This window comes from Acytostelium subglobosum, assembly GCF_000787575.1.
Source record: "Acytostelium subglobosum LB1 DNA, scaffold: scaffold33, whole genome shotgun sequence".
In the NCBI taxonomy this organism is placed as follows: domain Eukaryota; phylum Evosea; class Eumycetozoa; order Acytosteliales; family Acytosteliaceae; genus Acytostelium; species Acytostelium subglobosum.
In genome coordinates, this window is record NW_012236500.1 from 142,119 (window position 1) to 167,706 (window position 25,588).

Genomic DNA, 25,588 nt, shown 5'->3' on the forward strand with positions numbered 1-25,588 from the left:
GTCTCAAGGCAAAGATGTCATTGCCTAGACTCTCGCGCTTGGTAGTCGGCAAGTTTGTACAACTCAAGAACCTAGAGTACTCCACTGATTCACTTGGTATCTCTCAAATTAGGACTCATTTGGACCACCATCTATATTAGAAAATCTAAGTACTCTGGAAGTAACTCATAGTCATATAAGCTTTACGGGTAATCCATTCCAGAAGATGATGGCATACTGTAAGAAGCTATTGACGACCGTTCCAAATTGTAATACGTACATCATACACGTTGGTGGACTGGATCGCAGATCCATCCATATTCGCAAGCTGGATTCAAACAACTCTATTGTTTTCACTGACAGGCCACCTTACGACCAGGGGATTCCAATAGTTAGGCAGTCAATCCATTTCATGTCCATCAATGCCGATAAGAAGGCAAAGTCAAAGAAGCGATCAAACAAAGTTGTAGAGAAGGAGGATGAAAAGGAGAAGAAAAAGTCGTCCAAGAAAAGTAGGAAATAAAGTCCAAGTTCAAGTTAATATCGAATGTGAAGATGTAATCTCCATCGGTGATTTATTCGACTCCATGTATGGGATGTCCACTTAACGGTCAAGTGCCGCATGAGTGGAGTTGGTCAGCCACTCTTCCACACCTGCTTTGCCTCTATTCTCGCTAAATTGATGTGATGTATGTACATTGGATGATGAGTGATGATCAATGAGGCCAAAGATGTTAGGGTTGTAGGATGGGATGGGATGGGATGGGATGGACGTCATTGTGGAGGAGAGAAGGAAGCGAGAAGAAGGATATCTCCACTCTGTTAACAGCATGATGTCTTGGCAGGGGCACCGCCTGCACCTCTGACTGCGCTCTTGTCGCCATCGCTGACCTGTATTCCCAGACTGTCCATGTCGATCAGACCATCCTCAATCTTTGATACAATCGACTTTGCGCACTTCAAGAATGTCTCCTCGACATTGTCACCAGACAATGCACTAGTCTCGAGGAACAACAAGTCTATAATGATGGTTGGCGTCAGATACTATCAATTACTCAATCAATCATCGCATGAGTTCAGTCATACCATTCTCCTGAGCCACCTTGATCGCCTCCAAAAATGATACTTCTCTCTCTGCAGACATATCGCTCTTGTTTCCAACCAATATAATCGTTACGTCCTTGCTCGCGAGTGCTCTGGCATCACTCAGCCAGTTTGTGATGTGATTATAAGTCTCTCGGCTATCAAGACGAAACATGTTAGTCACTTGTTTGTTTGATCGCCATCATTCCAACAACAACATACTTGGCAATATCATATACCAGGATAACACCTGCTGATCCTCTATAATAACTTCTTGTAACTGATCTGAACCTCTCTTGACCGGCTGTATCCCAAACCTGTAGCTTGACAGACCTTCCTCCGACCTCTACTATCCTAGATGCAAAGTCTACTCCTATAGTATGATTTGATTGACTCTTAACTAAATAGCAATCGATATATATTAGTTGTCTGTCCATCCCTGATTCACTCTCAATCATTCAATCGATCAATCAATCACTCTCTCCAACAACCTACACTTATTATCTGTGAATCTATATAACAAGCATGATTTCCCTATTACATCATAAGTGTAGTCGTTGTATTACAATGATAGTTAGTATCGTCTGAATGATGTCTCAATCGATCGACCAATCAATCTGCGATTGCGATGTTGATTTGATCATGCCAGACAACATACCAACATTAGGATCACCAATGATGAGGAACTTGAAATGAAGCATTCCTTTATTATTAACCATTTCTATGTTATGTTATATAATTATATATGTATATATGTATTTGTATATTTATGTTTGTGATAATACTGGGCAGCCCCTCTTTGGTGAACACCTCAATAATTAGAATGACTTGGCAAAGGAAAGCTCAAAGTATGCAATGCTACACCTTCACACACACACACACCATGAGATCAAGTTGATTCGAAATCCTTGCGATGAAGGAGACCACGTGGTCTTCAAGGTTGACGAGCTAATGAGAATGATTGCGTGAGTTAGAGTATCTCTATCTCTATCTCACTTCAACTTTAATGTAATTGTATCATTATGTGATCATAATAGTATTATTAAAGATAGAAATAAACAATGAAATATAGATATAGATATATATCAGTTAAATATTGTTTGTAATACGATACGATAGTGTAGTGGAATGCAAAGATGTTTGCATCATTCGGAGATGAAGGGTAACTAGTTGAAGTACTACAACAACAACAACAATGGTATCATAATTTATAAATTGTTACATTGTACACAGAAGAAGGTAAGCAAAGATAATTGAATGTAGACAAAAGAGATAAAGTTGAAGCAAAGGTGATGTGAAAGTAGTCCGCGATGAGTAAAAGATATTTTTGATTCGTTTGCAGGTGTTGGTGATTGGGCATAATTCGATCACCAAAAAATGGGAGTGAGTCCTTAGCCCAATTCCAAACAAGATATTTGCATGCAAATAAGACGGGGGCACATCAGATTGTTGTTGATTTGGACCAACAATGGTGACCCTCTAGCCACCTTATCTAGAAGAGCTCATCATCAATGCCTCATTCATTCATTCATTCATTTGATCACTCAACTTGTATATACCTTATTTCTATTTATTTATTTGTATGATTGATTTAAAGGATGAGTAGTCCAATCACATCTAATGGAGGCATCAAGAGTTGGAAGGACTTTGAACATATGCGATTCAAGTTTACAAGGCTAGTCCAGAAGGTATGTCAAGGACAGGCGTTACCAGAGGACGTTCATGCATGGTAGCTAACATTCCCGCGGCACCAAACACACACCTGTCACATGATCAATAATATCCTGTCACGTGATTGATGATTTGTCACGTGATCAATCTTATAATTTGGGACGACACACTGATCAGGGCGCCTTCCCACATTGCTTCTACCATTGCATAATACATTACTTGACAACGTCATCGTTGGACAATCCTCTAATACCAAGGAATGTACAACAATTAAGATATAGAATCAGCGATTATTTGGACGAAAGACATACTTCAAATGGCGTGCCAGAGTCATTTGGTCAGCGACTGGAGGAGATCAATGAGATACAGGGCGAGCTGAACATCGCCAATTGGGAGGACTTTGTCTTGTCCGTCTGCGAGAACTTATACCCTGGCACATTGGAGATCAATGCCCTCACTGAACTCTTTGCCATTTGGACTGGACAGCGCATCACCATCGAGGTGTTTGACAGCGCAGAGGAAGAGCCTCGTGTTTATGGCGCTGGCGGCGAGCCGACCAGCCCAGACATTGACGGCGGCAGCAGCAGCAGTGGCAGCACACTCAAGTGGAGTCTGGCCACTCACAAGAATCAGTATAGGGTGTTGGAGCCCATCACGATGGAGCAGGCGGCTGCGTCTTCGCCTCCACTAGTGGCCATGTCCAGCAGTCTTCCCCTGCCCTCACCCTCACACTCTTCGCCATCACCACGTGGCGGTACAATGGACGGCGGGCTGGTGCACCCCAAGCTGATGCGCAATAACATGCGACAACTGGCACCATCACATCTAGAGACGTTTGACGATGACTGGGAGCACGAGGTGGACAACTGTCTGTATCTCTCAAGTTCGTCGTACGAGTTCAACTCGCTACAGTACCTCAATCGCCTGGACATCAAGCCACGCCACACTCTGACACAGGTGATCAATGGCGACACATTCGTGTTTGACAAGCGATCGTCCATGAAGCTGGTGCAGCCATTCGTCATGGCGTCGCGACCCGCCAGCTCAGACCACGCAGGATTCCGCTCGCGCAAGACCTACTACGTATCGTTTCGCGGCACGGCCGACGTAGCCGACGTGCTCGGCGATGTACATATGCTACAAAAGTTCAACGGACTGGGCTCGCTGCACGGCACTTTCTACCGCAGCGCCGACTCATTCCCCTTCATGCAGCTGTTCAAGTGGATACAAAAGGGCTGCAATGTGGTGCTGACAGGCCACAGCGGCGGTGGCGCCGTCGCCACCATCATAGCTCTACGAATGATCTGCGAGCCATTCATCTCACGTGACCTCATTACATCACGTCTGATGTGCATTACCTTTGGCCAGCCGCTGGTGCTGGACGGCGTGTTTGGCCGCTATCTCAACTCTCACGACAGCAAGGGCAAGCAGTTCCACTTCTTCCACAAGGTCGACGACCCCATCCCCAGCCTCATCGACTCTCTGACCACGCTCCAGATTGCCAGCAAAGCGTCTGATCGCGAGTATGTTTGTGAGCGCACTCTTATGCTGCAGGACCTGCTCGATCAGTCAAGCGCGTTTGTCAAGAACATCCTCTCCAAGATCTTCACCAACTCCAACCTGCCCACGACCATCCTCAAGGACACGCCCTCACTCTTTACCGAGGAGTCTACAGACCTGATGCGCTCTCTGCCCAAACTAACATTCTTTGGCCAGTATCATATCATCTCGCGACGTGCCCTGCCAGAGGCGGCTGCCGGCGCGGCTACACTGCTCTCAACCCCGCCACCCACGCAACAGACTCAGATCGACACACTCCGCGCATGGGTTGAGGAGGACCGCGTGCGACTAGAGCGAATACTATCGAGCGAGATTGCCAACCCGCTCAAGGACATTGACAGCATCGAGGAGTCACTCTCGCAGCATCTGTTGGCTCACTACCAGCAGGACCTGATGAGTCTCAGCCCAGAGTCGGCAATCGCCGCCGTCGCCAAGCACTCCACTCAATCATACAACAGCATTGGCGGTATGTCCGTGATGGACTGCCAGCCACGTATCGACAGCATCAGCATCAACATCGTTCATGGCAATGGAGTGATCGTCAAACTGGAGGGCCCGTATGTGTCATTCATCGGTGCGGCCGGGCTGCCTGGCAAGCTGCCCATGGTTCAGGTTACCATCAACAAGGTCAACAGCATAGAGATGGAGTACAAGAAGGAGGTGGACATTGACGCAAGCACCGAGCGCATCAAGGTCAAGTTCCTTTCAATCTTCCGCTCTTACGAGGATAACTTCTTCCCATGCAAGGTGACAAACTATGTCGTGTCTGACCTGCTATCGATGGTGGGCTCGCGATCCGCCCAAGAGCTCTTGTACGCTGCATTCTGGGTCGTGTTCCTGTCGGACCAGCACGATGCTGGACGACTACGAGGCATCGTCAATAGGTTGTTGTCCACAGTGCCAGACTACTACCTACTGTTCCAGGCGATTCGCTCAGAGGACGAATACACACGCAGCCTGTGTAAGCTGATACTTTGCAATCTAAAGGACGAGCAGCTGTCACGTGCCGTCACCAACTGCCACCAACTCGGCGTTTCCCTGGCAAAGATCAAACAGTACGTGTGCGGGGAACTGAACAAGGACGCTCGCGACATCTTTGGCTCGCTGCCCAGTAGCAACTTGCACACTTGTCTCGAGGACCAGCTCCTGGAGATCAACGCGGCGGCCGCGGCAGCTGCACCTGATCTGTCAAACAACACATCATCATGGAACAGCCTGTTGACGACCTACGAGCGGTCAAAGAAGTGGCTGGACCTGTTTGTCGACTTCAGGCGTCTGCCTGTTCTGTTCCCTGATGGGATCATCGAGCGACTATTGGGGTCCATCTCCCTGCTGCCCATCCATAATCATCGCTCATTCGAGGAGATAAAGAAGGTGTTGACCAAGGTGTTCAAGATCGATTCACTGCCTGGCGGCCTCAACCTGTCCGAGGACTTCATGACCGAGCTGGCGATCTACCGCCACTTCACACAACGGGGATTCTCCACAACCAACTCATTCGACAAAGACTTGTCCGACCAACACTGGGCACTCAACAGGCCCGAGCGCATCATGTCACTTTACCAGACGATGTTGATCCATGAGCTACGCATTGAACTGGCAGTGCCACGCGTCGTGGTCGCCGGCCTCAAGATGATTGGCAAATCGACATCTATTGAAAAGGTATTTGGAATACCCAAGAGCCATGTGTCTGGAACTGGACTGCATTATGGCGCACGCGAGGAGGACCGCACCAATGTGCCCGGCTTCTACAAGGTCGGTCCAAACGTTAGAGTGATTGACTTCCCCGGCTCGGACGACCCCGACCCCACGATCAAGTCGATCGCCGATGTGGCCATGGCCATTCCAGGCATCTGTATGATATTCCTGCGTTGCTCATCACTGAGCTCGCACGACACCTATGAGATCGTGCAACAGTTCCGCTCTGCATCGCCCAAGCGACCAATCGTAGTCTGTGTCAATCGTGTGGACGAATGGTACAACGACCTAAACATCGATCCAGACTTCCACGACGCGCCCAACAAACTAGTTCCAGAGGAGTTAGTTCGCAAGGTATCCTTTGAATGGAGAAAGGTATGTATCCCATCGACCCGCTTGTCCACTCGCACTCCCTCACTCAATCACTAACTCACTCCCTCTTGACTACATGTAGCTGACCAAGACATTGGTGGATAGGTTGAATGTTGAGGATTACTTGATACCATCGGTGATTGATAGGAAGCTATTGTCAAATGATCAGTTGAATAGGCTGTGTCGTGTGTTTGAGTTCAAGGAGGACTTGAACGATCACAGATACCTGGCATCCAAGTCACCATCATTCCTACATCTGCCATCAAACATACGTGATATCATTGGTGATATCTTTAGCAATCTGAAATGGTTCAATGAGAATGAGTTGAAGGAGTGGAGACAATGGAGCAACGAACTGAACTCTAGAATACCATTGAAGACCATCATCCTACCTCCGCCTCCAATGTCACCACGTCAACAACAGCAACTTCAACAACAACAGCAACTATTGCAACAACAACATATGTCACAACAGTATCAATGAATGAATCATTCTTCTTCATCATCGTCATCGTCGTCGATGTTATAATCTATCTCTTTGAGTCTGTTGTACAACTTTCAAAATGAATGAAAATGAGTGAACTTGAGCTTTTTGAACTTTTCAAGGTTCATCATCTCGCGCATTACTTTGATCGCGATTAATCAATCAAAGAGATAAAGATACATAGATATATATAATACAGAGATGTCAACAACTACAGGTCAACAACAACAACAACAACAATCAAACAGTGCACAATTCAACTTCTTTAAGATGTGTATTGGTCGTCCTGTTGTTGTAAAGCTAAACAATGGAGTTGAATATAGAGGTATACTTGAAGTGGTCGATGGTAACATGAACATTGTAATGGAGCAGACTGAAGAGTATCTGAATGGACAACTGAAAACCAAGTACGGTGATTGCTTCCTGAGAGGTAACAATGGTATGTATCTCATCTCATTCGCTCATTCAATCATTCAATCAATCGATCAATCACTCATTCACTCATTCACTTCAACACTACTACTAGTACTATATATATCAGCACAATCGCGAAAGGGCAACTAGTTATCGATCAATGGTTGCGAAGGAATAAATACAATCGTCGAGTCGAGTAGGTGACTCTTGTTTTATACTCTGTAAATGAACAGTCATCGAGACATCTTCATCAATAACAACAGCAACAACGCAGGATGATAATGATGATCAGATCTCATAGTTGGATGCCGACAAAGCGTTGAGTGCGACATCATGATGAAGATCACCATTCGTAAAGCGTCTACTGTTCATAATTAGCTTGGTTACCCAAGTTGGTACGAATGATCAATCAGTCCACAAACCTTATTCTACCCAACACATCATTATTATTGTTGTTCTTCCTTCTCGATCCGCAAACAAACACACACACGCAAGCAGACACACTACATTACCGGTCGATGTTATTGGATAATTGTGTTTGCAATACAAAGATTTAGTCCTATCTGGCAATTTGTGTATAACCATCATCGGGGTATGGTGTCGAAATAAAAATAATAATAATAATGTTTTATGATAATTTGTAATATAGATACTGTTCAAAAGATATATATAAATGAGGTTGAATTAATTAATTCATTCAAAGAGATTCTTCAAATACAATATTATTAATCTCAATAACATGTCTAAATTGAATAACAATCAATTCCTTCTTTTTTTTAATCTTGGTGATATCCATAATCAATGTAATAGATTGTCAAGAATCATCAGGTATGTATTATATAAATTAAATAAATAATAAATTAAAATTAATTTTTCCATTTATTAACAATTATAATCATTAGATTCGTCCATTATTGATTCTACCAGTAGTCAAGATAGAAATTATATTAGATTAAGTCAATTGCACTTTCCTGTGATTACGAAAACTTTTAGTGAAGGAATTAAAGTCTACTATGGTTATAGAGATGGAAATTATTATGGTCTACCTTCCTTTGTTAACATTATGGAAGGGGATCAATACGTCAAGTATTATCTTGTAGGTTCTTTTCCCGACTTGTACCTTCAATCCGATCATAATATTTATAGTATATTTGCTTCAGAGGACAACGGAAAAATTAATTATTACATTAATATTGCTGGAAAAATTATATTATTACCATTTGATAAGATAAATATTAACCCGTAATCCTTTGAAGGGTCCTCTGTTCGTTTACTCGTACTTGGATGTATCCAATCAATAAATACTGGTCATAATCACTCATTGAATGTTGTTATTTGTATGTTAGATAGTAATTAATCTAATCAGATTCAACTATGACCTGATCGTTGTGCGCGTGATTAAGTGAGTGAGTGAGTGAAGTAGTACGTTGGTCAGTCTCAACTGATAATGTACCATGGTCATCAATACAAATAAATAAAGGTCATTAACGTAATGAATGTTTAAGGGTTTGAATGATAGTAATCGTTTAGACAGCGTATCGTGTGCTCTTGGTCCTTGTCAGATTGTGCCAGTGTCAGTTGGTAGTGATCGATTTCGTCCAGTTTGCAAGGTAGTCGTTGTCTATTCATTTGTTTCAGATGTGAAACAACTAATCCAGGTGTAACCAATTCCGATGGTGTATTCTTCAACTGTTTCCTGATCAAATCACATTCATCATGTGTATATATCAATCTTTGTGACCATAAATCTATGATCTGATCATTGATCGTATGATTGAGTGAGAGTGAGTGGAATAGTTCCAAAGTGATTGATCGTATGATTGAGTGTTTGAGTGAGTGAGTGGAATAGTTCCAAAGTGATTGATCGAGTGATGAGCCCAACTCTACTCACCTCTTTTATCTCATCCTTTTGTTTCTGATCCAACTTGTAATAGAACCGCAGTATTGTGTCCATTCGTTGAAAGAATAGTAGCATGTAGAGGTCATTGCCAGCTTTGAATAGCTTGTTCATCGAGCTAAAGTGCAAGACATCACTGATTAGGAAGAAGATCGCTCGGTTCTTTGCAATGTTGTTCGTGTCCATGTTCAATGCCATTCGCATCGTTATCAACTCCACTATCATAGCAGCACGTGATTCATTCAACAATATCCAATCCTTTGCATTCTTTATATATTCATTCGTATCGATTATCGACGTCAGGATCTCATTGAGTTGATATGTCAATGTCTGATCATCAATCATTTGTTGTTGTTGTTGTTGTAGTAGTTGTTGTTGTTGATACATCATTGTTTGTTGTTGTTGTTGTTGTTGTTGTTGTTGTTGTTGTTGTTGTTGTTGTTGTTGTTGTTGTTGTTGTTGTTGATAGTATTGTTGTTGGTATTGATTATCGATATATCCTGGTCCACTACCTCCTGGTCCACCGCCTCCTGGTCCTATATATTGTTGTTGTTGTTGTTGTGGTTGTGTATCCCATTGATGTTGTTGTATCTGTGTATCCATTTGATGATGTTGTACACCATCCCATTGTTGATGTTGTTGTTGTAGTTGTTGATTGTACATCTAACCAGAATGTATATCTTTGATTGAATGAATGAATGAATGAAATTGAATGATTGGTCAGAATGTGTGTGTATTTAGAAGACCAGTAGTTTCCAAATCAAGTAAAGGTTGACACTAATCTTGAAGTCACATGAACAGAGAGGATACCATGCGCGGTCTGTGGCAAGTCGATATCGAGGCACATGATGAGCTGTCAAAAATCACAAAGAATCTCTATTTGGAGAAACTGAGAGAACAGGCCTTGTATGCCATCAATATGATTGACAAGAGTGTCGGTGTAAATCACATACACATTGACAGATACATAGCAAACAATACAATCAATCAGATATACTGTATCAATGGATCGAATGGTAACGATAAACATGTTAGATCATTATTTAATACAGGAACACAAGTCAATATGGAGTGTTACAACATGAAAGATGGGCAATGGCGCAATGGACCTGCAACAGTGGAACCAAGGCCATACTCATCATCATCAATGGTATCAATTGGATCATACATCTATGTGTTTGGCGGAAAAGTCAATCTCAATACATACGAACGGTTCAATATCCAAACATGTCAATGGGACATCCATGAGAGAATGGAGAAGGGTGGCTCATACATTGCGTGTTGCTATGATCGAGGCAGATACATCTACATCATTGGAGGTATCCAGAACATTGAAGCATTGGACCGTATCGATCGGTTTGACATTCTGACAGGAATGTTCAAGTGTGACTTTGCCAAACTAAAGTGTGCCAGGTATCACTCATTCAGTTTCTACAAGGATGGAGTAATCTATATCATTGGTGGCACGACCAAGAGCTCCAAAGGACCTTGTATGGGCGTTGACAACATCGAAGCATTCAACGTCGAGGACAGGAGCTCAGAGATAGTATACCAATTCAGGGATGAAGAGCGAGAGATAGTGGATGGATGTTGTTTCGACAACAGAGAGTACATCTACATAATCACAAAGACGTACATCTATCGCATCTCAATCTATGAATGGAAGATGGACAAAACACTGGTATATCCTATTTTCCCAAAGGGTGGCACTGGTTTGTCTATGGTGTTTGGATACAATGATGGCTTCAAGATCTGGTTAATCACAGACTTGTTACAGTATTGCTATCACTTTGATAAAGGTGATGATTGTGGTGGAATCAAATGGGACAGTCTACGCACAGGCAAAGGAGAATGGAAAGAGTTTAACAGAAAGATCACCAAAACAAACAGCCATGGTGCTGTTGGAATACTTTCATAAGAGGGGAAGTACCAAATGAATGGTGATCAATCAATTAACAAATCACAAAATAACTATACTTAGCTCAAAAGACACATCCATCATTCATTCAATACACCAATCATTCATGAATATATATAGTTAGGGGATTAATTTACAAGTATTTATAGTATCGATCCAGTGTGATGGGATGGAATATGAACTTCAGGTTGTCCATGTCAATAGATAGTATAATCCCTATGACTGCTTAGCATCTTCATTGCTGGCTTTCTGGATGGCCAGCTCGAGTTGGAGAGCAGTGATCAAAGAGGAATGGGTGGTGCGCTTTGGGGTGTTGAGGACCACTTTTCCTCCATTCCAAACGGCTTCAAACACTGTCAACGATCTTCCTTGGAGGTTTGTAAAGTCTATCTTAATGTTGGAGATTTGTGTTGCCACTGGGACCAAGTTCAAAATGACAATCTGTTTGGAATCCAAGTAGTAAGAATACTCTAGTACCTGCAACATCGCACTCTCAAGATCTTTGTCTGAATAGTAGGATACGAGGATGTATTAATATTGGTCTGGCGGTCGTTGTTTTGGGTGCTCAACAACAACAACTTACAATCTTTCCAGGTTTGGTGTGACTTGAGCTCGAACAATATTCTCTTCCCATTCTGAACGAGTATGTCTCCACGCGATCGGCCTGTGTGATCAAAGGTCAGCAATGATCCAATCAAAGTGTCGCACGAGCATGGATTGAACTTACCCATTCCAGGTGCTTTTGGCTCGGTCGAGGCAACATAGAAAGTCTTGTTTGTGAAGTTATAAAGTTGGAGGCCGCGCTGTAGGACGGCAAAGAACTCTGCTTGGAAGTTGTACTCTGATGGATAGTTTGTTGTGAAGTTTAACGACTCTAAAGTGATTGATTAGTTGTCATGAGCCTCTGTCTAGGATGGTTGGTTCTGGTGATCTATCTTACCATTGACGAGGAACAAGGAGAAGTCGAATCGTTGAAACACTGCCTCAAGAAGTGATTGAATGTCCTCTGGCCAATCCTTTGGCAATGTAAACTGGTCAATAGGTCGATACAGCTCAGAGAGCAGCAACTGTCGCATCAGAGGTGAACATAGATTGAAGGTGTGCTTCTCTTCTGGCCACAGAACTCCAAAAGCACACAGAGTGAGGGCGCTCACATAGTCCTCACCTATATGTAGTTGCGGGGGAACCATTGCGTAAGTATGTAAATTGACTGACAACCATTGATCAAATACTATATAACCTACCTTTGAAAATAAACGGCTCGCCACTTCCAACAATTATTGGAATGAGCCGAGAAAGAGACTTGTCGCTGAGGACCAACTCGGTCAACCGTTTGAACTGATCTTGCTCGAGAAATAGATTGGTTGCCATGGTCCTCAGCCAAAGCCACACCTTGGAGTCGATTAGCCCTGAATGTTTGGCAATGATCGTGGGGAAACTATTGTCCAAGATGATTCCAATGATTCCCAAAAGGCCTGCATATCCTCCAGTGGTATTGTAGATCTCCTCAACCGTTTTGGCTTCGATTTTGACACTCCTGTCGCTTGCCCATCTCTGGAGAAGCAATGAGACCTCGTGTCGGGGAAGTGGTTCAATGTAGATGACATTGTTGAGAGGAAACGGGCTGAAAGTGTCCTTGAACTTCTTCTTGAATTCATCGGATTGAGCAAGAGTGACCAACTGAGATGTGCCAAATCCAATGACGCTCCAGAGATTGTGAGTCATGGTGATGTCGTCCATGATTGCCTTCAGAGTGATAAGGAAATCTTTCCTATGTACGCAGGTCTCTATCATCTGGAACTCGTCAATCAGCAATACAACGGATTTGTTTCCAAAGTGAGCGCCATTGGCAAATGTGAAGAGATTGTGAAATCCATCGGCATTCTTGATATCCGGTATATCCTTGCATGTATATCTGATCTGTGTTGTCATCCATGACCACATGTCTGAGGAGGCAGTCTCGTTCATTGTCATCCTACACGAATATTGACCTACGTGTGTAAGTGGTGAGTTTGCAAACGACGGTACCATCGACCAGAGTATACATACGGAATGACGCAGTAATCGGCTTGTATGACTGAGAGAAGAGCTTTGAGATGACTAGTCTTGCCACTTCTGAAAGGACCTTGGGCGAGATAGCAACCATGATTCCGAGCAGATTGCGCCAACTTGTTGAGCTGCAAGCTTGATATGGGGACATGATAATGATAGTAATCAACAGGTACACCAAATGTCCATTGCTTATCTATATGTGTTTCATTCATTCATTCATTCATTCATTCATTCATTGAGTTAGGATACATTGCTGCTGAGGTGATGAACTTGCATATTTGTACTTACGAGACTGAATACCTGGTGATACTATCGAGTGAGTATGTTAGTATTGAATGAAGACATTGAGTCGTTATTGATTGTACTTACAAGTTGGTTGGGAGACAAGAGCAATCAATTTCTTTGCAGTGCCCAATGAGAAACCACTCTTTTGAAGTTCTTGGACGCTTGAAGTAGACAGTGTATCACCAGTTATCTTTTCTTTGACCATTCTGTTGGTGTCTTCATTGTCTAGCTTCAAATGAGCACTGATTTGCTCAGGAGTTGTATCCTTTGTAAGGAATGAATGTTGTTGTGAAGTTGTCATTGTCTTCTGACAGAAGTAGAGATTATATATATATATATACAGATAGATAAGTGAAATGAAGTTTGTTTGTGTGAGTGAACGATAAATGAACTAAAGTTGAAGTAGATCAGGATTGTTTGGAAGTGAACTTCTTGTAAAATCGTTGACCAAACTTCAAACTGAGGTCTACCTACCATTGACTTGAATGATTCATTGGTAAGTCTTGAGAATATAAGATTGAACTTAATGATATATGATGGAAAGTATAATTCTTATTCCTTTGGATTATTTTATAATTGTTGACATTTAAATGGATATTCAAATAGTTAAAAGTTCTAAAAGTTAGATTAATAATAAATATAATATTAATATGATCAATCATAATAATATATATTATAATTATAATTATTAATAATACTCACTTCCAATCTCATTTTTCAATCATTATTACCATTATAAAAGGAATAAAGATTCTACCTCAATAATGGGAATGAGTACAATTATTAAATCTTCAAAGTGGATAGAGTCTTAAGTAAGCAAGTACATTATCTAGAACAACTACTCTAATTCGATAATTGAATGGTCGGAGATGACACCGATGTCAGTCAGTCGTCTGTCGGAAATCACATTCAATTGCTAGACTTTTTACCACAAGGCAAAATGATCAAAAGAATAGATTTATTTATTTTAGGACCTAAAAACAGATATTCGAATAAAAGTATCCATGATGAATGGGTTTGAAATGAAGTGTTTTGATGGTGTGGGGTGTAGGTGTTTTGTGATGATCATAGTCTCTCTCACCATTGATGAGATATATTTGTTGTTGCTGTTATTCAAACAAGTGCCCCACCCCCACACACTTGTACATTGATTCTTTCATTCATTCACTATCACATTCATTCATTCATTCATTCATTCACATTCACGTACATACACACACAATCGATCAACCCAATATCTATCACTTGGCTTTGGTCATTGGCTTCCCTCCTTCCCTCCCTAAATCAAACACAACATATCTCTACTTAGTTGTTATTGTGTTGTTGTACTCGTGTGATTGATATATCTCATTGTTGTTGTTGTAATTATAATATAATCTTTCAAGTATATCATTCAAACATATCATATATAAATATAAATAAGAAATGGAACAGTTATTGGAAGCTATCAGTGATGCCGTCTCATCGATGGTGTTATACTCGGTAGAGGCTGACGAGACCAATGCCGCCATTCCAAACATCTTGCCAGGTGCTCACTCTGTAAAGACTACCGTCGACTACTTGGTCGACTTGGCCGAGAGAGTATGTTCATTCATTCATTTCAATCAATCAATCACATTCAATCAATCAAACGACTAACTCATACGTTGGTTATCAGTCTGCAGGATTATGGATGAACTTCAATCAACCAGATATGAAGACAAAGATGTTGGAATCATGCGCCAACATTAGACAAGCATGTAATGATTTGTTGGAGTCGGCAACGATTCTTTCAAACATGCCATTCAACAAGCCTGCAAAGAGAACGTTGTTGAAGTCGGCCAAGGGCATCATGGAGCACATGGTCGTGCTGTTGCAACAGGCCGATCTCTACGAGGTCACGCGTCTCATAAAGAAGGCCCGCGTCACAGACGCCAAGCTAAAGGTGCTGATCGGTCTGGACCCGGGCGAGTCCTTCTTTGCCCAGGCCGCGCAGGACTTTGTCACGGCCACCATCGATCTGGGCAAGATCGTCAACAAGCGCATGACAGAGATCGATGACTTTGGATGCAAGCGCAGGTTCGAGGAGGCCAACACTGGCATCAAGGTCGAGGTGCCCGTCGTCCTGCAGTACTATGCACTGTACCAGCGCGACCCCAACGACAAGCACAACCTCAACCTCGGCGCGCAGGTTGCCCGCAAGATTTTCGACCTGATCGAGGAGATCATCACCGTGGCGCGTCTCTCTGCCAAGTCTCCATTCGATCTTTCCATGATCTCTGGACTCGACCTCCGTGACGAGGATGATCTGCGCGATGCTGCCATCCTCATTGCACATGAGCGTGAGAAGTTGTTGTCAGCAATTGAATGTAAGTGAGAGACTGGCGACTGGCGACTGGCGACTGTAGCGTGCTCGAACTAACACATGGACACCCACACTCCACACTACCATTAGCTGGCGATGGAAAGGAAGCATCAAGAGCATTGAAGGCCATAAAGAAGGGATTGAATGATGAAATTGTTATTTCAAAGGCGTTGGCAAAGTCTGCCGACAATCCTATCCAGAGAAGACGTATGGAGCATGCTGCACAGAATGCACAGCGATTGTTGGACTCGATCATTGCAGAGTTTGGACAGGCTGTTGAGGAGCTGCTGGCCCGCCCAGACAATGCTCGTCTCTTGCACGCCCTCCAGGAGAACCTGGGCACGATCAAGTCGGCCAGTGACCTCATGGTCACCAGCTCGGCCAAGCTCACCTCAACCGACGTTGCCGACGCCGAGCGCGACCTCGAGCTGTCGATCGAGAAGATGAAGAGCGACATTGCTCGCGGCGACTTTGTTGCCTCGCAGCACGACCTTGCCGAGATCAGAGAGAACTTCAACAACGTGCTCACCTACCTCGACGGTCTGATAAGCGCCACAGAGGACCCCATGATCAAGGCCCACATCGAGAAGGTGGCCCACGACACTAGGTCCAGAGGCACCGCCCTCCTCGCCAGAATCGAGGCTCTGCAGGCCAAGGCTGCCAAGAACCCACACGACCAGCAGACCATCAACGAGCTCAACGCCGCTCTTACCGAGCTGCAGCAGATGGGCCGTGACGTTGTCAAGTCCACATCGATTGGAACCTCCAACGACCTCTACCACAAGACTACATCGATCGAGGAGCAGCTGGCCAAGCTGCGTCAGAACGCCCTCGACGGCAACAAGAAGGAGGTTCAGTCATCGCTGCGTGCCATCCGCAAGGGTTTGTACGACGAGATCAATCTGGCCAAGTCCATTGCTCGTACCACCGACGACGAGCAGGTCAAGGAGGCCCTCGAGGCCGCCATCTTGGAGGCCGATCAGAAGTTGCAATCAATGATTGAGGACTTGTACAAGTTTGCCCAGGAGACCGTGGACGACCCGTCCAACACCCGTGCCGTCCAATCATTGGACGAGATCATCTCGAGCATCGACAACCTCAACTCCAACCTGGTTGGCGCCGTCAGCCGCGACCTCGTCGAGCACAACACCCGCGACATGGAGTCCAAGATCTCTGCGCTTGCCAGCGCCATCAGACATCAACAGAACGACGTTGCTGTCTCGACTCTCAAGGACATCATCCACGACATTAAGCGACAGGTTGCCGTCTCGCAGCCCGCTGCATCATACATCGCCGTCTCGGATCAGGACCGCGCACAACGTGTCCGCGATCGCGCTCAGGAGCTGACCGAGGGTGGTCCCGCCTTGGTCAAGGCTGTCAAGGAGGTGATCACCAACTTCACTGCCGAGAACCAGACTGCCGTCGCACAACAGATTGCCCACATCCTCGACACGAACCACGAGTTCACCAACGCCGTCCTGCTCACCACCGAGCAGGAGATCCTCGAGAACGCTGCCAAGATCGACGCTGACATGCGTCGCATCCGTCAGAAGTTGGACGCAGGCGAGCCAGTCAACATTGGCGAGGTCAAGGCACTCGTCAGGAAGATGAACAATCAGATCAAGCTGGCTCATCAGCACGCCAACAACCTCAAGGACCCCAAGGCCAAGCAGCACCTGCTCGAGTCGACTGAGCAGCTGAACCGCCTCGTCTCACTGTTGGTCGATGCATGCAAGAACTCAATGAACGACCCCGAGACCCAGCGCCAGCTCGCCGCTCTCTTGGACGGCGTCGCCAAGGCTAACATGGATCTGTTCAACAATGGCGCCAAGATGTCTGCCGCCGACGAGCTCGTCTACGGCACACCCAACCTGCTCAAGCTCATCAGCCGTTTGGAGGAGGCCATCGCTTCAGGCGACCCCGACGCAATCCGTGCCGCCCTCAAGGAGCTGCAGACCGAGATTGCCAAGCAGCTGTTCTTGGCACGCATTGCCGAGAGCTCAATCGACGACCCAGAGCGCAAGAAGCAGTTGCAGGACGCCATCCTGCAGCTTGAGATGTTGAACAACTCACTCTACCCATCAGTCATGGACTTCTTGGCCGACCCCAACAACCCATTGGCCCGCGATAGCCTCAACCAGCTTCTCCGTCGTCTCAAGGAGGGAGTCGAGAACGTGTCTGCCGCCGCATCCACTCGTGATCTCGAGTCCAAGTCGTTGGCCGTCGCCAAGGAGCTCACCAAGCTCGAGGCTGCCGTGCACAACAACAAGCAATCCGATGTCAACGAGCATCACCAGAAGGCGCTGCAGGGCATCAAGCATCAGATCCAGCTCTCCAAGCACATCGCCGAGCAGACTAACAACCTGCCACAGAAGCGCGCCATCATGGACCTCACTGACCGTCTGGAGAAGCAGGCTGTGATCCTGTCCAACGCCGTCAAGGAGTCAATGGCCAACCCCAACAACGCAGCTGCCCGCGCCAAACTTTCCGAGGCCACCGCCGCAACTCGCGTCCTCATGGCTCAGCTCATTGCCGCCTCGTCCAACAAGGTTGCCGAGGAGCAGGTTGCCGCCACTGCCGCCTCGATCAAGAAGGATTTGCAGCACTTGGTCGACACCATCAACACTGGCACTCCGGACGATGTTCAGTCGGCCGTCGGCTCGTTCAAGGAGGGCGAGATCAAGCAGAAGCTTGAGCAGCTCAAGGCCTACAACGATCACGTCCAGGATCCATTCCTGAAGCGTACAATCCGTCAAGCTGTCCAGGAGCTCGAGAAGAACGTCAACGACACCATCACCCAGGCTGACAAGATCTCTGGCAAGCCCACACCAGACTCACTCAGACAGCTCAAGAACTTGGCCGAGGCATCGTCTGCCTCGTCCGACCGTGTCATCAAGGCTGCCACCCCCTCTGCTGAGGACCGCATCCTGTCACAGGCTGTAAAGATCTCCGAGACTCTGGACCGTGTCCAGGCCTCCTCAAAGAAGGGTTCAAAGCCCGACGTGGAAAACAACCTCAGAGATCTCCGCGATGAGGTCAACGACACTGTTCAGCTCATCAAGCAGGCCGCTGACAACACCCGCGATCAGCAAAAGAAGGTCGCCCTCAACGACCTGGCCGAGAGACTAAAGAATGCCCAGCAGCCATTGGCCGCCGCTGCCAACACTGCCGCCGAGCGTCCCAACGACGCCAAGGCCCAGGCAGACCTTGCAGCTGCCATCCAGAGCACCAAGGAGATCCTTGGCAAGGCAGCCACCACCGCCTCCAGCAGCCCAAGCTCCCTGGTCGAGGACACTGTGCTCAAGGCCAACAATGACATCAATCGTCTGCATGCTTCTGCACAGACTGGCGACCAAAAGTCGATCGGCGAGGCTGTCAATGCCGTGCAGGACTCTGAGAAGCGTCTGAAGTTGATCGGAGGTGCCACTCAAGACGCCAACATCAAGCAATCATTGGACGCACTCAACAACACCATCCCAATTTTGGTTGGCGCTGGCAACACATTGATCTCCAAGCCAGGCGATGCCCAAGCCAAGCAACTTATCGACACTCACTCCAAGCGCGCAATTGAGCAGCTGTCCAACACATTGTCGCTGGCCAACTCCAAGCCCGAGGAGCACATCATTGCCAACGGCAGCGTGGTCAACAACGAGCTGGACAACCTCGCCAAGCAGGCCAAGAGCGGAGACAAGAAGGCCGTCGAGTCGTTTGCCGAGACCTCCCAAAAGGCTGCATCTGAGCAGGCTTTGCTGGCCCGTGCCCTGGCCTCTCAGACCGAGAACCAACAGCGCAAGCAGGAGCTCATCAACAAGGCCAACGCCTTGGAGCAGGCTCTGCCACAGATCGATGCACTTGCCAAGTCCATCCAGAACAACCCCTCAGACAAGGCTGCCGTGGACAAGCTCGATGGCTTGACACAGTTGATGAAGAGCAACAACCAGAAGATTGTCAACGAGGCACTCGGAGAGAAGGCAGACAAGGAGGCCAAGGAGCGTGCAATCATCGCAGAGCAACAGAGACAGGAACGCGAGCGTCATGAGCGCGAGGAGAAGGAGCGTGCCGAGCGTGACGAGGTCATGGCCGCCGCCCAAAAGATCCAAGAGAGAACCAAGGATCTGGTCAAGGACAACAGTAGCGAGGGCAAACTGTACAATACTGCACACGGCATTGCCGGCCTGATGGCAGCCCTCTCCGAGGCCGCCGCCAGCAACAACAAGAAGGGCATGCTCACCACCTCGAAGCAGCTGTCCGAGCAGGTCACCATCTACCTGCAGCAGGCCAAGGATACTGCAGCCAAGTGCACAGACCCCAAGCTGCGCGAGCAAATCATCACGGCCGCTCAGGCCGCACGCAACTGGACCGTGCAGCTCAAGATCATTGCCGCCGTCAAGGCAGCCAGTGAGGAGGATGACTCCAACACCAACAAGCAACAGCTCGTCAAGTGTGCCAAGGGTCTGGCCAAGGCTGTCGTCCAAACGATCAATGCCGTCGAGATTGGACAGATCAGAGCTAAATAAACCTACAAACACACCATTCAACAAACAGACAGATATAACGCGTTTAATTACGGCCTTTCGATCATTCCCGTTGTGTGTGTTTTGTCTGGATGGGTACCAGTCGAATGTAAGACGGTCTACCAACACCCACGCCACCCACCCCCACAAATCTTGATCACCGGTAAATGACCAATTGTCGTCTGGGATCAAAGAAACACATCGAGATTAGTGTGTTTACCCACACACTATGGGTGTCAGTTGAAAGTGCATGATTTAGCTCTAAATGATCAAAATTGTAACTGACTCTGAGTGAGTGTGTGAATGGCCCAACACACTCATCACTCTCGTCTTTTGCCCTTTTAAGTGAGTGTGTTAGGTTGTGTGTGCCAAAAGTGATAGACAGTGAGTGGGGACATAGTATTATTCGGTTGGAGCACCAGCAGGTCCACTGGACCATTATCAATCGTAATAGTATGATGGGTGTTGTGTGGTGGCCATCAATCATTAATCACTAATACCTCTACTACTACTATTACTACTACTACTACTGATACTACTACTACCACCTGCCACTATTACATCTGTCAACATTACTAAAGTGTCATCCAATCAATCATTGCCCATTATATATATTATTGACTGGATTATAGAATACAGACGACCAACAATCAATCAGATACCACACACATACACACACAATCAATCAATTATTGATAATATATAGAATATATAGATTTAGTTTAGTTAAGATATTACATGATGATGGAGTCTTTGGATATCAGGATATTGGAGACAAAGTGCATATTGCTGAAACAGAACCAACAACAGAATATCAAACTAAAGATTGGCACTGGAAAGCTGGGAGGATGGATTAAACAATGTTCTTCCAGTCTACCACTGGACCATATTGCCTTGAACAATGGCCATGTCGATATCAATTGGGATTGGTCATTATCACTAAAGTATAAGCCCAAGAACCAATATATATATATTAGAGTATGTTATCTGAACTTAACGTTATATTAAATCTGATCACGTGACATCATATCCTATCACGTGACACCAAATTTGATCTACACGTGATATACTAACATTACATATTGCTATTGTTGCACAGCTGATGGAAGATGGATTCCTGAGCAATATCATTGGAGAGAGCGTCATCGAAATAGGCAGCTTGTCAATGAATAATAATAATAATAGCCAGACATTATGTGTACCACTACACTTGATGAGTCCAGGTTATGATCAGTCAAAGACTGCTCCCATTCGAGTTGGCGAGCTAATATTGACTGTTGGGTCTTGCTCAAGTGGTATGGGTAGCAGTAGGAATATTGGCGCACCAGCCAAAGCCATTGCCGATGGCATACCAGCCAAGAGTGATGATGCAGACGACAAATCTGGTGTACCAATACATGAGAATGGAAGTGATCATATGGCTATTGATAGCGATCAGATGGTCCCCGAGCAAGAGGTGGTCACAACCCACTCTTCGACCTTCAAGGAGCAGCTGAAGGAGTCAATCAGTTCGGCCTCACAGATGATCATCGACGCCATTAGAGGCAGGTCATCAAGTTTTGGCAACTCGAGTGATCATCCCGAGGCCAAGAACCTGGTCAAGGAGATGAAGTCATTTTTGAGACGAGAGGAGAAGGCAATCAGATCACAACCATCATTGTCCGACACTGTTCAGTTGGTGGTCATTCAATGCAGTGGGCTCGAGAAGGAGTTTGCAGCCAACACTTTGATGATGGGTTGTCGCGTCAAGATTGGCACATCGATGGAGAACAAGAAGGACACGATACTCAAGCCATCGTCTCAATTGCTATGGAAACAATTCTTTGACATCTCATTGGCACATCCACTTCAAAGATTCTCAGTCTCAATGCAGTTGCTCACTATCCAATTGTTGGATCACTCGACGACCCCACCCACAGTGTTTGGCGAATCCAAGGAACTCAACTTGTATTCTCTCGAGCGTGAGAAGATTACTGAGCTCTGGATGCCGATCAAGATCACGAACTCTCAATACGAAGACATGTCCTGTTCACCCAAGGTCCATCTTGTGTTGAAGTATACAACTGGACGCATGAACAATGATGAGATGACCGAGTTATTGTACCAATCACTCTGTGGCCAAGATCGTGTCCTGATATCTTCATTGCTCCAACAAGGTGCCAAGATTAATAGTTATTTCATTGAGAATAGAAATGCCGATCATCCATCCTACACCACGCCATTGATCAAAGCTGCCAAGAATGGCAATCTCCATCTGGTCAAGTCCCTCGTGGAACTTGGTGCCAATGTTAACTTTGCTGATCCCGAAGGCTTCACTCCCCTGATGAAGGCATTCCAATTCGAGGGTATCCATCAGCCATCATGTATCCACGTTGCCAGAGTTCTCCTAGATGCTGGAGCCAGTATGTATCACTCTTTCTTTCAATCACTCATAACCAATCATACTAATTAATTATTATTATTATTATTTCCAGACCCAAGCTTTAGGAACAAGAAGGGAGATGATATATTCAAGTATTGTAGAACTAGGGCAACCTTCCAGTTTGCAACATGTAAGTTATGTTGACATAACATGTACACCAATCAATCTTACTAATATGACATCATCCAATTCCAGCATTTATATCATCAAACTTCCATGAGGTTGCGGTAGTGAAGTGTCCAAGATGCTATTCCATTGATGTCCCAATGTGCACAGAGTATCGCAACTCCCCAATATTCCAAACCTCAACATGTCGTTGTCCAAGACCATCCAACTGTCAGTCCTGTAACTTCCCTCTAACATTCAAGGATGAATATGTAAGTTCCACTCCTTAACTCCAATTAATCAATCAATCCAATTTACTTACTCAATAATCATAATAGACACGTATAATTGCCAAGAAGGAGGTGAAGTACTTGATTAGGAACTATCACTCAATCTTGAAGAACTATCCACAATTGTTGGTATGCTGTCCATGTTGCCAGTCGATGGCATTCTTGGGTGTAACCGCGGAGTTGTCCTTGGGTGGTACATTCGTCGAAGAGAATGATATTATGAACCATATCCAGCATCTACCAAACTGCAACTCGATCAGATTGCACTACAGTAAGGTTATGCTCACTTCCAAATCATTGGATGCACTTCTTCACCTTGCCCAGCGATCCCCATTGTCCAACTTTAACGCTATTATGGCACCACCTGCCAAGGACAAGGACTATGCCCCATTCAACATGCTGCCACATGAACTGATCATATCCATTTGCAGTAAGATGGACTCTTGGACCGACATCATTCATCTTACACAGCTCAACTGGCAATTCAATCGTGTGCTAAGTGACAGCATGTTCTGGAAGAACAAGTTGTTCTCACTGTTCAGCATCTCGCGTAGCAGTCTACTGCCCTCACCTCAACGACTGTTCAACACCTCGTTCAAGTCGCTCTATGGCCACTACACCAGCCTGGCAGAGTGGATCCGCCTGCTGCTGCTCGAGGAGACGTTCAAGCCACGCTACGCCTATGAGATCAACTCTTCCAATGGCAACCTGCGTGTGGAGTTGTCGCTCACATCCAAGAAGTACCTGTTCAACAAAGAAGGCCATTCATTCAACTTTGTCAACGAGTTCAAGCTAATCCTCGAGTTCTCAGCCATCAAGCAACTCGAGCACATTGAGATCCTGGCCAACAACCAACCGATTGAACTCATTGCCGATCTAAGCAGTCAGATGACTCTGCCTACGAATGAGAACCAGCCCACATCGGAAGAGATCAACAAGCATGTTGGAAAGGCATCGATTCATCTCAAGCTGCAAGCCAAGGCAATCGATCGATGGATCAATCAATACCTCAAGTTCATGTTCCCAGGTTTCCACAACTTCCTACTCATTCGCGATGATGTTGGAGGAAGTATCATCCTTGACTTCTTCTACTATGACATCCATTCCATCACATTGCACCATTAAATCGACCATTCCATACCCCCAATTATCTCTATCTCTACCATTGTGTCACCAATTAATGAATGAATGAGTGAAGTATAGTGTGTCACTTGTTATCACCCCTCCACCACACCGACTATCTACTTCGTGCAAAGGGAAAGGATAAGACCACTCAACTTTGTTAGTTCATTCATTCATTCATTCATTATCAAATTGAGATAAAGATAAAGATAAAGATAATGGAGGGTTATAAGAATGATATGATATCAAGTATAGCGTATCAGAATATATTATTTAAAACAACTATTAAAGATATATTAGAGACAAAGAGTTTAAATAATAGAAGTCAACTTATTTCAATATCCGCTCATGATAATGTTGGCAATGCATTGACATTGTTATCAAGGAATGGATTGTTCTCTGCACCTGTATTCAAAGAGGATGAAGAAAGTAGATCAAACTGTCAATCATATAACTATCTTGGTATGATAGGTATTCATGAGATAGTAGAGTACTTGTTGGGATTCTTCAAGAATAGACAAACTGTGGACACTGTAGTCGGTCCAATTCAAGTTGATTCATGGAGGGATATTTCATCCACTTTGAATACCGATGTATTCCAAAATACACCGATAATAGACATCATCAATCTATCAAGAAAAGATTATCATCCCTCCAAACTGTACATCAATGATAACCTGGCAATGTTTGCAAGGACAATGTGTTTAACAAGATTCAACAGGCTACCTGTTTTCCAAGATGACAAGGTTATTGGAATGGTGTCAGCCACTGACCTACTAGAGAGACTGCTATATGTTTCTAAATTACCAAGCATTTATCATACTGCCATTGGTGCACTACCAAAGGAGGTTAATTTTGCCATCGATCAATATGTATCAGTTACTGATGATACGTGCACTGCAGCAGCATTCAATCTAATGGAGAGTCAATGTAAACAAGCGATATTGGTAACAGACAGTCATTCCGGTAAAATAGTCTCAAACTTCAGTCTCAGTGATCTCAAAGGAGCAATTACCGAGGACCTTAAACTTCCATTGAGCGAATATCTTTGTAAATATAAACCCAAGGTAAGTCCTAAGTCAAGTCCAGTCCTTGGATCTGATGATATTAACTCTTGGAATATATTAAGGACCATCCTTTAAAGTCAATTGGAAAAGATCAATCAATAGAGGACGCCATTAGACTTCTTGTTGACTCTCATGTACATGGAATATGGATAACAAAAGAAATGAAGACTCCAAACGATATCCAAGGCTATCTATCTGTCAAGACATTGATTGGATTCATTCATCAAACAGTACAAATCATATCCCAACTACCTTCTCAATAGATAGAAATACAATGATTCTTTTAGGTTACCAATCAAAGAATGGAATGA

At 45.0% G+C, this 25,588-nt stretch overlaps 9 protein-coding genes across 9 annotated transcripts; 6 read left to right on the top strand and 3 right to left on the bottom strand.

The window, feature by feature from the left end:
• Window positions 1-807: 807 nt before the first annotated feature.
• On the bottom strand, window positions 808-1,790 carry SAMD00019534_115330 (hypothetical protein; the record flags this gene model as incomplete). Its single annotated transcript, XM_012893220.1, has 5 exons — window positions 808-998; window positions 1,066-1,220; window positions 1,285-1,462; window positions 1,558-1,596; window positions 1,721-1,790. Coding segments are annotated over 5 exons (633 nt in total), but the record flags the coding sequence as incomplete, so codon positions are not given.
• Window positions 1,791-2,660: 870 nt separating this feature from the next.
• Window positions 2,661-6,847, top strand: SAMD00019534_115340 (hypothetical protein; the record flags this gene model as incomplete). Its single annotated transcript, XM_012893221.1, has 3 exons — window positions 2,661-2,750; window positions 2,911-6,366; window positions 6,446-6,847. 3 exons carry the CDS (start codon window positions 2,661-2,663, stop codon window positions 6,845-6,847), a joined length of 3,948 nt encoding a protein of 1,315 aa, XP_012748675.1.
• A 201-nt stretch (window positions 6,848-7,048) lies between these two features.
• SAMD00019534_115350 (hypothetical protein) lies at window positions 7,049-7,411 on the top strand (the record flags this gene model as incomplete). Its single annotated transcript, XM_012893222.1, has 2 exons — window positions 7,049-7,286; window positions 7,374-7,411. 2 exons carry the CDS (start codon window positions 7,049-7,051, stop codon window positions 7,409-7,411), a joined length of 276 nt encoding a protein of 91 aa, XP_012748676.1.
• A 1,577-nt stretch (window positions 7,412-8,988) lies between these two features.
• Window positions 8,989-9,821, bottom strand: SAMD00019534_115360 (hypothetical protein; the record flags this gene model as incomplete). Its single annotated transcript, XM_012893223.1, has 2 exons — window positions 8,989-9,009; window positions 9,153-9,821. The coding sequence occupies 2 exons, from the start codon at window positions 9,819-9,821 to the stop codon at window positions 8,989-8,991; spliced, it is 690 nt and encodes a 229-aa protein (XP_012748677.1).
• A 589-nt stretch (window positions 9,822-10,410) lies between these two features.
• Window positions 10,411-11,076, top strand: SAMD00019534_115370 (hypothetical protein; the record flags this gene model as incomplete). Its single annotated transcript, XM_012893224.1, has 1 exon — window positions 10,411-11,076. One exon carries the CDS (start codon window positions 10,411-10,413, stop codon window positions 11,074-11,076), a length of 666 nt encoding a protein of 221 aa, XP_012748678.1.
• A 216-nt stretch (window positions 11,077-11,292) lies between these two features.
• SAMD00019534_115380 (hypothetical protein) lies at window positions 11,293-13,618 on the bottom strand (the record flags this gene model as incomplete). The annotated part of the gene is made up of 8 exons (XM_012893225.1): window positions 11,293-11,582; window positions 11,660-11,740; window positions 11,804-11,950; window positions 12,017-12,241; window positions 12,321-13,067; window positions 13,126-13,260; window positions 13,417-13,437; window positions 13,498-13,618. The coding sequence occupies 8 exons, from the start codon at window positions 13,616-13,618 to the stop codon at window positions 11,293-11,295; spliced, it is 1,767 nt and encodes a 588-aa protein (XP_012748679.1).
• Window positions 13,619-14,838: 1,220 nt separating this feature from the next.
• SAMD00019534_115390 (hypothetical protein) lies at window positions 14,839-20,274 on the top strand (the record flags this gene model as incomplete). The annotated part of the gene is made up of 3 exons (XM_012893226.1): window positions 14,839-14,994; window positions 15,071-15,761; window positions 15,848-20,274. The coding sequence occupies 3 exons, from the start codon at window positions 14,839-14,841 to the stop codon at window positions 20,272-20,274; spliced, it is 5,274 nt and encodes a 1,757-aa protein (XP_012748680.1).
• A 738-nt stretch (window positions 20,275-21,012) lies between these two features.
• SAMD00019534_115400 (hypothetical protein) lies at window positions 21,013-24,213 on the top strand (the record flags this gene model as incomplete). The annotated part of the gene is made up of 5 exons (XM_012893227.1): window positions 21,013-21,249; window positions 21,371-22,673; window positions 22,746-22,823; window positions 22,889-23,070; window positions 23,137-24,213. 5 exons carry the CDS (start codon window positions 21,013-21,015, stop codon window positions 24,211-24,213), a joined length of 2,877 nt encoding a protein of 958 aa, XP_012748681.1.
• Window positions 24,214-24,428: 215 nt separating this feature from the next.
• On the top strand, window positions 24,429-25,528 carry SAMD00019534_115410 (hypothetical protein; the record flags this gene model as incomplete). Its single annotated transcript, XM_012893228.1, has 2 exons — window positions 24,429-25,277; window positions 25,340-25,528. Coding segments are annotated over 2 exons (1,038 nt in total), but the record flags the coding sequence as incomplete, so codon positions are not given.
• Between the last annotated feature and the right edge of the window lie 60 nt (window positions 25,529-25,588).